This window comes from Mustela lutreola, chromosome 9 (assembly GCF_030435805.1).
Source record: "Mustela lutreola isolate mMusLut2 chromosome 9, mMusLut2.pri, whole genome shotgun sequence".
Lineage (NCBI taxonomy): Eukaryota > Metazoa > Chordata > Mammalia > Carnivora > Mustelidae > Mustela > Mustela lutreola.
The window spans coordinates 25,676,484-25,691,473 of NC_081298.1; the positions used below are offsets into that span (position 1 = coordinate 25,676,484).

The following is a 14,990-nucleotide window of genomic DNA, read 5'->3' on the forward strand; positions in this document are numbered from 1 at the left end:
CCAGAAACCTTCCCGTCTGTGGGGTCATCAGGCCACGGGTACATGGGTGGCTTCTAAAGCCTGTGGGATGGGAACAAGTGTGGCTCATACCTCGTAAATGCTGGGTTCCTGGTTTAAGAGCAGAGCCCCCCCAGGCCACACTTGGGTTTGAATCCCAGCTCTGCCACTCAGCAGCGCTGTGTCCCGAACAAGCGATTTCAGCTCTCTGAGTCTCAGTTTCCTCATCCATGCGTAGAGTTAATCGTGGTGCCTACTTCAGGGGACCCCTGAGGTTTGAGGGTTCAACCCCATACCTGGCACGGGGCTCACGCAGGAGGAGGGAGCTGGGGCTGTTGCAAGGCTGCCAATGCCTCGGAGCTCCCCCCACCTCCCCCAAGCCCTGGGCCAAGAGGATATTTGGTATTTGGTGCTTGCAAATAGGCCAGGAGGGCTTTCCCTGCTGCACCCCCACCCTGTCAGGGTCTGGGTCCCCAGGCGTGTGCCCTGCTGGTGGCTGCCTGTCCCTTCCTGTTCTGGCCTAACCGTTTCCATAGCAACTGGCGGAGTCAGACACTAAAGCGCTAGCCTAGAGGAACGGAGGCGAGGCGAGGCCACCAGGGGCCTGCTTTGTGGGCTGCTCTGGGGTGTCCGCAGGCTCCCTCTGTTGTGCTGCTGCCAGGGTGGAAGACGACTGTCACCTCCCCCACTCCTCGGTGATGGTGGCCAGGTCTCTGGGGTGGCAGCTCCACTCCTTCTCATCCATGGGCTCTGGCCTGGCCGGGAGGCAGCCTGTCTCTTCTTTGAGCTGCCCCCACCGTTCCCACCCCCGCCCCGGAGAAGGAGGAGGAGGAGGACCGGAGGGATTGGGGGGTGGAGGGGGAGTTTGGGACAGAGAGAATGAGAGAGAGAGAGAATGTGAGCACTTCCCACCAGGAGGGAGCCTCCTGGAATTTCAACCAGCTCTGTGGGCTCTGCAGAGGAACCTCTCTTTCCAGGGTTTTGTTCCAGGCCGGTTAGGGCCGGAGAGCAGGCAGTGCAAAGCTTTCGGGGACGTCCTTGCTGGCGGCAGACAGAATGCTGCTTCTCGGGCCCCAGGTGCACAGCTTGCCCCACAAGGAGGAGGAGACACTGAGGGAGTTGGAGACAGTGTGGCCCATGGCAAAGTACGGTGGGGGGCATCCAGCGGGCCTGGCTGTGGCACCCGGTTGCTGCTTAGTATCCCATGGCAGGCTGGGGACCTCTCTTCATAATAGCTTCCACGATCCTATGAGGGATCTGTCCCAGCTTGTAGCTGAGGAAATGAGGCACAGACGAGTGTCACGGTGAAATCAGTTGTCCAAGCTCCTCCAGAAGACAGGAGAACTTATTTTATTATCAGCAAAATGGGAGGAATGCCTGCCTCTCTGAGTTGAATTAAAGGAGCCCATTCTGGAGGGTGCCTGGTGCAGCAGGCACGTGGGAAACACCAGCCTGTTTCCCCCTGCCCTCTGTGCCCGGTGTCCAGACACAAGAATGCCAGTGTTCAGGGGCTCCACAGGGAGACAACTGATCAACCACCCCACCTAGGTGAACACCCTGGGTATGCAACCTGGATGCTGGGCAAAAAGGAAGTGCTTGCTTTCTGGAAGCTGCTAGTGGAGAGCCTCGGAGTCTAAAAGGCTCCCCTGTCTGCTTAATGGCCAGAGGCATTAGCTGCCCAGGCTACCCTCACCAGCTGGCAGGGTGTCCCTTCCCCTACCCGAGCTGAGAGCTTGCAGATCTGATTTCCTCCCGCCATACTGGCCTCTCAGGGTGCGGCCATACTGCTTGCTCTTTCCTAGGCACCCCTGCCATGCCAGCCGCCCCCCTCCTTCTTCTGCCCCAGGCCCCGGACCCCGGCCGTGTTCCTGTCCCAGGAAGGGGGGGGAGCTGGAGGGGGACAGGGAACAGGATGGAGACTTCTCGAGGGGCTGTTGGGAAAATGCCTGGCTTCCTGGCCTCGTGTTAAAAAGAAAGAGAGGAAGCAAAGCAGCCTCCCCTGCTCAGCAGTTTGTCCCCGGCGGAGCGTGGGGGCCTGGACAGTCCCGTGCCCTCCCCCAGCGCCAGGAGCAGAAACAAAGGAGGCTGCTGAGGATCAGGAAGTCCAAGGATGGGAAATTCCAGGGCCTCCCGGCTCCACGCTCCTTTTCCACAGCCCTGAGTGAGTCCAGGCGTAGAGAGCACAGAGGGTGAGAACCGGGTGTGCCCTCAGACCAGCCCTAGCTCCTGGGGAAAGGGGCCTCTGCAGACACACTCCGGTTCCTCTGAAGTGACAAAATATACATTGCATGGCAACGAACCAGGATTAGCAGTGGGCCACCAAGTTATCTACAGCAGGGACCCTCCCTCGGAGACAGAATCATCCACTCCGGTGGTGGTTCATTCGCACCAGGCCCAGACTGCTCTGTCTACTTCCAACCCCCTCTGTGCCTAGCTCCCCAGATCCTGTCCTCCCCTCAGGTGACCCCATTCCAGCTGCTTCCTTTGCCCCTGCAGTCTTTCCCATTTCAGCCAGGTTGCTGGCCTGGCCTGGCCCAGTTTTCGTACTCCCTTGCTGTACCACCCGAGGAGGGTGCCGCATCTGAAAGATGGGGGTACTCATACTAGTACCCGCCTTCTGGAGCAGGAGGGTCTGCGTGGAACTCCTGAGGAGTGCTGAGTAGCTGCTGGCTGGGTGATTGAACACTGTTCGGATCCTCTCTCCGCAAAGCCGTCTTGAGCTATTCCAGAGCCCTCTGAGTTCTTCCTCCCCTGAGCTCTAATAGACTGGCCATCAGTTCCCCCTGCTGAGAGCATGGCTTGTGCCTACAAGGTCCCCCCACCTGCCCCACCCCGAATGCACACACAGCAGTGCTTCTTCAATACTTGCTGGTCTGCTGACTCACATCCCTAGGACAGAGGCTTTCTAGCACCCCCTGAGCCAGCCCCAGGCCCCACATCTGTTTCCAGATCTGAACACCCCCACAGTCTGGTGGCTCTCATGGCTCTTCTGGGCCCTCCTGATGCCCACACACTTGAACACCCAGCCTCGCCTGGAAGACTGGCCACTGGCCCTGGGAGCCACGGGGGTCCCTGGACTGAGTTCTTCCATACTATAGGTGAAAGCTCCCGAGAACTGTCCCCATGTGCTCCACCTGGAGGGGCGAGGCCCGCTGCCTCCCTTGAAGCTTGCCTTGATGGGTGCATGCCATTGGAGCCTAGCGATGGAGGTCAGCGCTTGGCTTGGCCTGGCTCCAGACGCCTCATCACTGATTATTTCCAAGGCCCGTAAACCCAGGGCTAGCTCTTGGGCTGGTTTAATTTGTCCTTGGCAAAGAGTGTTGAGACATCTCTTTGAGAGGTTCCTCTGCCTCTCTCCCCAGCCACTTGCTGGATCATGGCGGCCCTGTGACCCCTGTGAATGCCCACCACCCCAGCGTGGCTCAGGCATGGCCACTCTGTGTGTTGACCATAGCGGGGGCCGGCCTGTCTTCACAGAGCCCAAGGAAGCCACTGCTAGTCACCTTAGATTCTTCCCAGCCTGGCATGCGTCTGTCCTGTGAGCACAGGACCCCTTAGGGCTCCCGCTGGCCCCTGCTCCTCACCTCCTTTCTACCAAGCGGATCCTCTTCACGGGAGCCGAACCTCCAGAACCCTGGGGCTCCCCACAGCCCCAAAACTTGGGGCTCTCCCGCGGTCCCACCACCAGCTCCCAGCACCTTCCCTCACCCGGAATGCCCCCCGCCCACCGGAACTCTCACTTCTGGAGGCGCAGGCAGGAGCATTTCACTGCACCTGGGTCTCAGTGGGGGTGTGTGCGCGTCTGTGTGTGTGTGTGTGTGCGCGTGCTCAGGGGAGCCTGGCTCCTGGTCTCGAGCCCTCCTAGCTTGCCTCTGGGCGCCAGAGATGGTTTCAGAGCTGCCGACATGCTGGGGTGGGAACAGGCCAAGGAAGATCCCTTTTCTGCCCTGAGAGGGCCATCCTAGCCGTTGCTTTTTTCTTCCCTAAACCAAGCTGTACCTGGCTTTTTTTTTTTTTTTTTAAGATTTTATTTATTTATTTGACACAGAGAGAGAGAGCACAAGCAGGCAGAGAGGCAGGTGGGGGGAAGGGGAGGGGAAGCAGGCTCCCTGCTGAGCAGAGAGCCTCATGCAGGACTCGATTCCAGGACCCCAAGATCATGACCTGAGCTGAAGGCAGAGGCTTAACCCACTGAGCCAGCCAGGAGTCCCTGTACCTGGCTTTATTAAAGATACATGCTCATAAGCAGACGTGGCATTTAGGCAGGCCAGGGGTGGCCGGCCTCCGTGGATGACCAGACACGGAGAGTCACCATGACACTCGATGAGGCCTTCCTTTGCGGCTCTGACCAGCCATCCACAGGGCGAGGGTGGCCCTGCCCGCAGCTTTTCACCAGACAGCCATGTCTCTGAGGAAATGAAACAGAAATGGCTGAATTCTCCATCTGAAGACCCAGCATCTGAAAACAGGAACCAGGGCCCTGTTGAGTGACACCATCTCAGTGGGGTTGCTCAAATGTCTGCCTCACACATGCTTCCAGCCCCGTCACTCTGGGGCAGGAGGCAGGTCCCAGCATGCCCCTGGGTTCCAGGAGGTCAAGTCTGGGCTGAGGGTGGGGCGGCACGAAGAGGACCCAAGGCCACAGAAATGGATTTTAGTTCCCTCCATGCCAGGCGTCTGGGCAAAGGTGCCAGTGGACAGCTGGGCCAGATCCCTCCGCCACAGAACCAAGAGGAAATCTCTATTTAAAAAAAAAAAAAAAAAAAAGTTCAGCCCGTTTTAAGCCAGTTTCTGAGATATTAGTGACCTTTAGTTCTTCCTCGAAGAATAAAAATCTTCAAGAACACAAAAATTCTGAGTGTGACAACACAGATTTATTTTTATTTTATTTTTTTAAGATTTTATTTATTTATCAGAGGGGGGGCAGAGAGAGAGCACAGGCAGACAGAATAGCAGGCAGAGGCAGAGGGAGAAGCAGGCTCCCTGCCGAGCAAGGAGCCCGACGTGGGACTCGATCCCAGGACGCTGGGATCATGACCTGAGCCGAAGGTAGCTGCTTAACCAACTGAGCCACCCAGGCGTCCCACAACACAGATTTAAAAAGCAAAACAGGGGCGCCTGGGTGGCTCAGTGGGCTAAAGCCTCTGCCTTCGGCTCGAGTCATGGTCCCAGGGTCCTGGGATCAAGCCCCACATCGGGCTTTCTGCTCGGCAGGGACCCTGCTTCTTCCCTCTCTCTCTGCTTGTCTCTCTGCCTACTTGTGATCTCTTTCTATCAAATAAATAAATAAAATATTTCAAAAAAAATAAATAAAAAGCAAAACATAGTTCTGCATTTTCTTTTTTTAAGATTTTATTTATTCATTTGACAGAGATCACAAGTAGGCAGAGAGGCCGGCAGAGAGAGAAGGGGAAGCAGGCTCCCTGCTGAGCAGAGAGCCCGATGCAGGGCTCGATCCCAGGATCCTGGGACCTGAGCCAAAGGCAGAGGCTTTAATCCACTGAACCACCCAGGCACCCCTAGTTCTGCATTTTCATACAACTTGGTAAGAAATGTTATTCAAGCTGGATGGTTCCCAGAAGGATAGCACCTCAAAAGGACACCCCTTAGTCCCCCAGATGCGGTCTACACGGACTCTATTTTCTGGGCCGTTTTATCCATATCAAGCAGGGGACTCCCTTGTCCCTTTTGCATAGCTTCACCCCCTTGTTTCAAGGGACTTTTTTTTTTCTTTATTGTTAAACATTTATAACACAGAACTTGTCATTTTAATAATTTTTAAGTATATAATCGGTGACATTATTTATATTCACACCATTGGGCAACCATTCCTGCTGTGTTTCCAAAACATTTTCACCACCCCAAACAGAAACCATGTACCCATGAGGCAATAACTTCCCATTCCCAAGCCCCAGTCCCTAATAAACTCTGTCCCACTTTCTGTCTCAGTGAGTCTGCCTAGTCTAGATAATTCCATCCAAGTGCAAGCCTATGGTACTTGCCCGTTTGCGTCTGGCTTCTTTCATATGGCATAGTGTTTTCAAGGTCACAGGGACCTTTCTGGCCTGGCCTCTGGCTCCTCCACAGGGGCCCTGGCACCCGGTTGCCCTTCAGCCCATCTCTCCAGCCCGGCGGTGATGGGGGAGGACAGGCACTAGCCAGTCCAGACGTCGCTCCTGCTTCTCCTCGGACTGCTCAAATCCCGGCCCCTGAACAGAACTAGGCACCAGGGGGAGCTTTGGGTGAAAAGCCTGGAGTCTTGGAGGCAGAAAGAGGAGGCCAGAGAACAGGTAACCAAGACTCATCCCCAGGGAGAGGGTGAAGCAGGGTCAAGTGACTAATGGATCAAATGAGGCCCCACTCAGGGTGACAGACTCCGGCAGGGGACTCCAGCGTCATCTGAAGGCATCTGAAGAGGAAGCTGAAAGGGGGGGAGGTGGTGTGACAGGCTCCCTTTTAATCGCTCCCCATCCTCCTTGATTTATTTCTGTGCCATTTTAGTCTGTCCCTGGGGGCACCTGCAGGGGCAGCTCAGGTGCAGAACACGAAGGCTGGGTAGTGTCCACTGCGGCAGCCTCTGCAGAAGGCAGCTTAGCTGGAGGTTTTAAGTCACGAAACAGTCCTACTCTTTGACCCATGAATTCCATTTTTGGGATTGTCTAAACAGGACACCATCAGGGGCACCTGGGTGGCTCAGTCAGTCAAGTGTCTGACTCTTGGTTTCGGCTCACGTCATGAGATCAAGCCCTACATCAGGCTCTACACTCAGTGCACAATCTGCTTGAGATGCTGTCTCCCTCTCCATCTGCCCCTCTTGCACGCATGCCCATGCTATAAATAAATAAAATCTTTACAAAGGACACAATCAGAAATACATACCAATATCCACAGATGAAGATGTTCCCTTTAGTATTGTTTACAATAGCCCCCAACAGGAAACAACCTAAGCAGCCAGTTGCAAGTGAATGACTTAAAATAAATTATGATAAAATAGTACACAGCTATGAAAATGCTATCTGCAAAGAAAAACAAAATTTTTTTAAAATTTTTTTAATTTTTAATTTTTTATTTTTTATAAACATATAATATATTTTTATCCCCAGGGGTACAGGTCTGTGAATCGCCAGGTTTACACACTTCACAGCACTCACCATAGCACATACCCTCCCCAAAGTCCATAACCCCACCCCCCTCTCCCAACCCCCCTCCCCCCAGCAACCCTCAGTTTGTTTTGTGAGATTAAGAGTCACTTATGGTTTGTCTCCCTCCCAATCCCATTTTGTTTCATCTATTCTTCTACTACCCCCTTAACCCCCCATGTTGTATCTCCACTTCCTCATATCAGGGAGATCATATGATAGTTGTCTTTCTCCGCTTGACTTATTTTGCTAAGCATGATACGCTCTAGTTCCATCCACGTTGTCGCAAATGGCAAGATTTCATTTCTTTTGATGGCTGCATAGTATTCCATTGTGTATATATACCACATCTTCTTTATCCATTCATCTGTTGATGGACATCTAGGTTCTTTCCATAGTTTGGCTATTGTGGACATTGCTGCTATAAACATTCGGGTGCACGTGCCCCTTCGGATCGCTACATTTGTATCTTTAGAGTAAATACCCAGAAAACAAGATTTTTGATGGTGGGTGAAATGACTATGATGATGTTATGAAAAACAAATTTTTTAAAGCGGACTACATAATTTTCTGTATGCATTTTAATATCAAGTACACAAGGAAGAGAAATCAAAGGAAAGAAAAAACAAACAGAAGCATATGCCAAGCTGCTTGGTGCTGCAATTGGGGTTTTTTTTGTTTGTTTTGTTTTGTTTTTTTTTTCTTTACATCTTTCCACACTTTGCACATGCTCTACAAAAGGAGCATGGCTTACTTTGATCTTCAGGACGAGAAAGCAATAAATGGGAGGACCAGGCCTCCTCTCCATGTGATTAAGGACGGACCAGACTTTGGGAGATGGGCGCTGGAGGCCCGGGCCAGACCCGTGATCCATATGGTACCTGCCCGTGCTTTTGGGAGGATGCAGTGGGGGTGGGAGATGGGGTCAGGTGGTGGTGGCATGTGTGCCGCAGGAAGCTGGCTCAGACTGGGGTTGGAAGCATAGATGCCTTCGAGGGCCTGGCAAAAGTACTCACCTGAAAATGGGCATAGGAAATGAGAGCTCTTGCCCCATCTGCAAGAAGGAGCTGTGGCAGAGCCGCACTGGTGGGTGGCCCCATGGCCACATGGGCCCTGGGTGACCAGAACTTCCATTTTTCAAAGCAGCCAAATATTCTGGAATTTTAACTTGTGCTCTCTTCCCAAACACAAGCACCCACCCCACTGCAGCCTCTCCTCAGTGCCTTTGGTCCCCATCCACGGGCCAGCTGTGGTAGCGAGCCGCCAGCTTATGAGCTCAGGCCTGTTCCTTCCTCTTCCTCAGGCTCTGTGTTCTCAGTGTGGGTCACAGGGTGTGGTACCTGCCAGGGGGCCCTGGGCACAGACTCAAAGTGGCTTCCTTTTGTTCTTTCTATCAGAAAACGAGCCTCCCTCTCCCCTGGTCTCCGGGATCATCGATTACAACATGCCCCTTACCTCCACGTACCTGAAGCAGATGAAGTTGCGAGTGATGAACTCCCAGGAACAGGTAAGGCGCCACATTCCCTCACCCGGCCGGGAAGTGTGCAAACCCGCCTGGATGTGGTTGGTTCTTTCCAAGGTGTGGGGCCACAGCGTGTGTAAACACACTGGGAATCAAAGAGGCCCTTATCTGGTGATCCGGGCCTTGCCATCCAGGCTGAGGGGAGAGAAAGAATGTGTTCCTGGTTAGGGGTCGGCTGGGCTGACCGCCCTATGAGGTCCTCAGTGAAACCCGGGAAGCTCATGCTTCTATGAACTCTCCCCAAGGGCATGGAGGGAGGGGGTGTGCCTGAGCTGTAGACCTTGGCTCTTCGGTTGTTCTCTGCTTGCCATTTGTCTGCAATGTCGCTCACCTCTTTCCCCCAGGGAGGTGAGAGAGGGTCCCTGGCTGCTTGCCTGTGGGGGCCCAGGCAGGCCAGAAGGATGGGCTTTGGAGGGTGGCCTGCATAAGATAAGGCCCTGGGGCACCCTGGCTGTCCAAGACTCCCAGCTATAGATTGCCAAGTGCTGTCAGGCACCATGGAAACAGGCTATGAAAAGAAAACCACTCTTGCCTGCCTCCCCACACAGTCTACCTTCTAGCTCTTTGCAGAGCAAGTAGCATGACTGTCCTTTAAGGAAGGACTAGGTGAATGCCACCCGCCTCCCTCCGCCACTGCCTAAAACCAGGGTCAGAATTTCTTATCTCCCGCTTCAGATTTTCTCATCTGTTGTGACATATGAATCTGCCGTATCTTGGAGGCCTACCTAGGGGAATGGGTCTTCCGTCCCCCTCCCCCAACTGACGGTCTGACTCCCAGCCCTGGGTGCATGCTGTCCCACATACTGCCGGTCTCCTTGACAACCCGAGCATGTGCACGCGGTGGGCATGGACGCCACAGCCAGCTCCGAGGTGAAGTAAGGGGATGCGTCCAGGTAGCATCTAGAAGCTGTGGCTCCCAGCTCGAGGAGTGGAGCTGGCTGGCTTGAACACGGCCGGTTCCGCCCTCCTCTAAGCAAGGAGGGGTGGTGTGTCCTCCCAGCCCCTCGCCTCAGCCGCCAAGGGTTGAAGGAAGTAAGCTTTTGTTCTGGATGGTAGAGTCGTTTGTGTCTCTGTGTCTCCTACGTCTTCTCCCCTGAGGTGGTCTCTATTCTATGATGGTGACACCCCTAAGAGTCGTCACGTGATTGAACATAATGTGAGTGAGGACGATGGCGTGGGGGTCTCGAATTCATGGCGGGAAGATTGTTTCTGCGCAGGAACGTCAGTAATAAGGATGCTTTCGCTACTAGTTATAAACTCTGAACACCACTGTGCACGTTCTGCCTGAGACGTCTGCCTCCACTCCAGAGTCATTTCTTTTCCTATAACCGTCCACGCGGTCATGAGCGCCCGGCTTCTCACACACTCTTATCACCGTTCTCATCTGTCCCGGGGAAGTGTGGAGCTGCTGGAACAGCTGGTCGTCCAGCCTCACGGCTCTTTCTTTCCTACAAAATGGCGCTAGATCCATATCACCCCCGGAACCAACCGTGGTCCGTGTAGGCCACGTTGTGATCCCTCATTACTGGATCCTGTTGTAGTTTGTCTTGTTGTACAAATTCTTACTGTCTGTGGGGAATTAAAACTATGGGTTAGGTACATTGGCAAGGATTCAGTCATTCGGCAAATATTTATGGAGCCCTTCTCCATGAGCCAGGCTCTAGGGATGAACAAGTCTTAGGAACTGCTGTTACTGGTTCTTCTTATGATTTGGGGGAAACAGACACTAATGAAAAAAAAAAAAAACACACACACACATTAATGCCCAGCTCAGAGCAAGTAACAACGAACAGGTGGGGGAAAGATGAGTCTGTCATCGCAGTGCAGCTGTGATGAAGGCCATGCGTTAGGACACATGGTGCTGTAAGTACTCTTAGATGGGCATGAGGGATGAGTCAAAGCAGGGCTTTGCCTCAGAGAGAGACACATGAGCTGAGATAGAGGTCTGAATGGAAGAGCTCCAGGCTAAGGAAACAGCTTGTGCAAAGGCCCTGTGGCTCAAGGAAGGATAGTACCCCTGAGAATCAGACTGATATGGCTGGTGCAGAAAGTGTAAGGTATTCTGTTGTTGAAGAAAAGGGGAGAAGACACACGTGCTGGGCAAAGAAGCACTCGATGAGTATCTGTGAATGAACCGAAGTTCATGAATCAAGATGGATGAATCACCCTGCTGAGGTTTGGGCTACTCACAGAGGAAAGGCAGATTGTGGGAAGGTGCTTTTCCCCAGGGGGCTCTGAGAGTCCAGCCAGGGCTGGAGGTGAGAGTGGGTATCTCAGAGTCAACTGTGTCTTCCTCGCCTTCATTCATAGTTTCCCTGTAGACCTGCCTTGCGCACAACGGGCAGGAGAACCAGCATCGCACCTTGCACATGTGGCCTTTCATCTGCCAGTCTCTGGCACTTGCCACATGGCCCTGAACTGTCCAGGCCTCGGTCCCTCAGGCAGTCCCTGTTCTATAGCTGGGCATGTGACGAAGCAAGCAATCCCAGTGCTAATCCGATTATTTCTGTGCAGGAGCAGGGAAAGGCCAAGGACCCAGAGGTCTCTGATTCTTCAGCTTGAGTTGGAACGAAAAATACATATATCTGAAGTGGTAGTTTCTCCCCTGCAGAGAAGTCAGAGTTGGGCTCCCCTTGGGGTCCAGGAATGGCCCTGCTGTACAGACGCAGCCAGGGGCCCAGCTCTGCCACTGTCAAACCCCGTGTGCTGACGAGGCTCTGAAAGTGGCTTCGTTTCCTGAAGCATCCCTCTGACCCCGAAATGCTGACAGAGGACACCTGTCGTGTTTGCAAACCACTCGTGCAGGCCGTATGGAAAATAAACCCAATTCTAAAGGAACAGAAGCTGGGATAAGTGATATTTTATTAATGCCAGACAAAGCTCTATATCTAAAAAGTCTGGGTGAGAAAAATCCCGAGAATTCATTTTTTCCAGGATGAGATAGCCTGGGGACAAATAGTAAGGCAAACAGAGCGGGACAGGGGTGGGGGAAGAGTTGACACGTGAACCAGACAGAACCATGTTCCTTGTCCAGTTGTGTCAAATGAATATGCGGGGAAACGGGCCCTTCTCCACAGATGACATTAGGTATTATGAAAATCTAATAATATTCACATAAAGAAAAAAGATTCTTTTTGAGGGCTGATTCTATGGAGTAAATATGTATGGTGTCCTCAATATGCAAGACATGGGGGGGGGTCAGAATCCAGCCTCCCAGCACCTCCCTGCAAGGCACAGAGCCCAGGAGCTATCATCACCTTGGCCACCCTGAGCTGAACATAGGAGAGTGTAGTCCAATAAACTCTTTCTTCCCCCTTTCTTGGGAAAATTCTTATAAAGACATAAAATGGAAATCACATTTAGTTGTACCAAGGAACATATGAGGAATACATTTTCTTGGGGGCAGGGTAGGAAGACTTGATGAGACGTGGACTGCCTTGAAGAATGCTCTGTAGCGTTCCCTGATAACATGTCGTCCCAGGGAGGGGTGCCACACTCACAGGGCCAGAGGCAGCCGTCAGGGTCCTCTGTGGTGGCTGAGCTGCCCAATCCCCCATAGGGCTGTGTGCAAGGTGCACCAAAGAGGAGGGCGAGGGTCTCTTTTCTATGTAGCCACTGGGGTTTTGTTTTGTTTCTGCATAACTTGGTTTTCTTTTCTTATTTCTTTGAATTACATAGGTAACACCTGGTCTCAGTAGCCAAAAGCAAAATCATGGTGATGAAAATCACCATCATCTGACCACTCAGGTCACTGTGAATATTTTGGGGTCCAGCCTTCCAGACTATTGAACAGATAGGGGGTTATCCTCTACAAACAACCTGCTTTGCTTTTCCAGTGCTGATTTTCTGTATTATCAGAGCCTCTTTACCCTCTGGGCCTAGATGTTTCTACTTAGCAAATAAGCTGGTCATATAATGTTCCTGTGACTCACTTGCTCCTGCACCCATATCCACCCACCCATCCACTCATCCATCCATCCATCCATCCTTCTACCCATTGCTCACCATGGCCAGGCACGGTTGCAGGTGCTAAGGAGATAGGGATGAACGGAAGTGAGTCTGTGCCCTGCCTACCCTCACAGTTCAAGGACAGAGACAAGGAAAACCGAAATCAACACTCCGGGGTCTTAGAGGAAGAACAGAGGAAGGACAGGGAGGTCAGCTGTGTGGGTGCTGCTGTAGGCACTGGGTTATTATTAATTAGGCACCTGTTCTGGGGCACCTGGGTAACTCAGTCGGTTACGCATCCAACTCTCAAGCCCGCTTAAGATTCTCTCTCTCACTCTCCCTCTGCTCTCCTCCAACCCTTTCCCTCTCTAAAATGAATAAGTAAATAAAATTTGGCCCCTGTTCCGGGCGGAGCATGTCACACCCTTTACCCCTTCCCCTCGCAGCTTTGCAAAGTCCCATTGTCCTCATTTGGCGGATCCTAAAGCCAAGGCTCAGAAGGGTTCAGCACTTGCTCAAGGTCAACCACTGGCATGAATGAAATTCAGATCCCTCCCATCCCTGAACCTGTGCACCCGCAGGGCCCCAAGCCCTGCTTCTCTCCTGATGAGAATCTGGAGCAGATGGGCCACCCATGGGGTGGGTGGAGGGAACACGTCCTTGGCGGAGATGCTGACAGAGCACGTCAAGGGTTTTGTTTGGCCTGGGAACTGGGACCTGCCGTACATATATGATGCTTAAGGAAATACCGCAAGAGGAATTTGGCTAGGGGGTGGGGTGGGGCTCTGGGGTTGGGAGGAGGGTCACCCCTACCTTGCGAGAATGTTCAGTGGTCTGCGGGGGTACACATATAATTTGATATGCATATTATGGGTGATGTTATCCTGATCTTTCCTGAGATCCGCATGTTTGAATCAAGACCCTAACATAGAAATCATACCCAGATCCGGAAAGAGAGAGACACATCGTCTGTTCTCCTTCCCCTGGCACGTACTTCCATTTTATAGATACGGAGGCTGAGACCCCGAGATCTGCTCTTTTTTCCATTCCCCCATCACCTCGTCCGTGGATTCCTTTGCTCTGTCCAGAGCGGGAAGGCTGTCAGCACCTTCTGCAGCCTCCCCTTTCTCTAGTTCCTGAAGCAGCGCTAATGTCCCGCTAATGGTTTTAATGGTCCTCCCAGCAGCGTGTGAAGTGGGGCTGCTCCATTGTTTAAGCCCCAGTGACGGACACTTTTACTTGTCTCCATTAACCTCTGCCTCCCTCTCCACTGCCTCTGTCCTGGCCCGGAGTTTTTTGCCTTGGGTCCTGCAGGGTAGGAGAGCCGGGGAGGATTCCCCTTCTCCTCTCCCCAGCCTGGGGCCTGCAAGCTCCATCACCCCCTGCCCCCGGGCCCCTGGGGTCTCCAGAGCTCAGGCCCCCATGCTCCTTGCAGCCGGCCAGCCTGTAGTAGCACTCTCCTAGCCGGATGCCAGCCCACCCTGCTAAGCCCAGACCCTAGAGGCCCCGGGAGTACCAATTCAACTGCCTACCAGCTGTGTGACTTGGGGCAAATGACTTCACTCTCTGTGCTTTCCTACTTGGGGTTGATAAAAATACCCCTAACTCATAATGTCATTCCAAGAGTTAAATGATGCAAAGCAAAGCTCAGGATTTAGCGTGGTGCCTGGCATGTTGGAAGCATGGGGGGAGTCTCGGGGACCTCTACTGCCCTATGCACCTGGTGTCTGATAGACTCCGTGAATGACCTTGTACAAGAGACCAGGGCCACAAAGATGAATAAGATATAATTGTTCTCAAGGAGCTTTTCTTGGTAGGTGGGACAGCAGTTGTGGAACAGTGACCCAGACTAAGGCAAGAAGGGGCCAGTAACCTCCCAGTGGTTCAGAGGACGTTCACTTCTCTTAAAATGAGACCATAAGTGACTCTTAATCTCACAAAACAAACTGAGGGTTGCCGGGGGGAGGGGGTTGGGGAGAAGGGGGTGGGATTATGGACATTGGGGAGGGTATGTGATTTGGTGAGTGCTGTGAAGTGTGTAAACCTGGTGATTCACAGACCTGGGGATAAAAATATATGTTTATAAAAAATATATGTTTATAAAAAATAAAAAATTAAAAAAAAAAAAAATGAGATCTGGGTGCTTAGTGTAAAGAGAGAAGTTGAGAGATGACAGCTCCAGGAGGACCTGAGCTGATGAAGGCTGGAGACAGTTTGGGGAAAGGAGGAGGGAAAAAAAAATGATGGCAAGGAGGAGGCGCAGCGCATGGGCCTTTCTTGCAGTGAGGCTCCTTGAGAGCCCTGTCCTCGGCCAGTGCTGGAGAGCTGGGCGAGGATCTGGGCAGGAAACGAACACAAGCCAAGTGTGGGGCTTTTTCAGGTTC

General features: G+C 52.7%; 1 protein-coding gene across 1 annotated transcript in view; it reads left to right on the plus strand.

Moving 5' to 3' along the window:
- NOL4L (nucleolar protein 4 like) overlaps positions 1-14,990 on the plus strand; it is a 131,195-nt gene that overhangs the window by 56,886 nt on the left and 59,319 nt on the right. Inside the window, exon 4 of the mRNA XM_059133570.1 lies at positions 8,534-8,643. Within this exon, the coding sequence (XP_058989553.1) occupies positions 8,534-8,643 (110 nt within the window). The remainder of the gene's footprint in view (positions 1-8,533; positions 8,644-14,990) is intronic.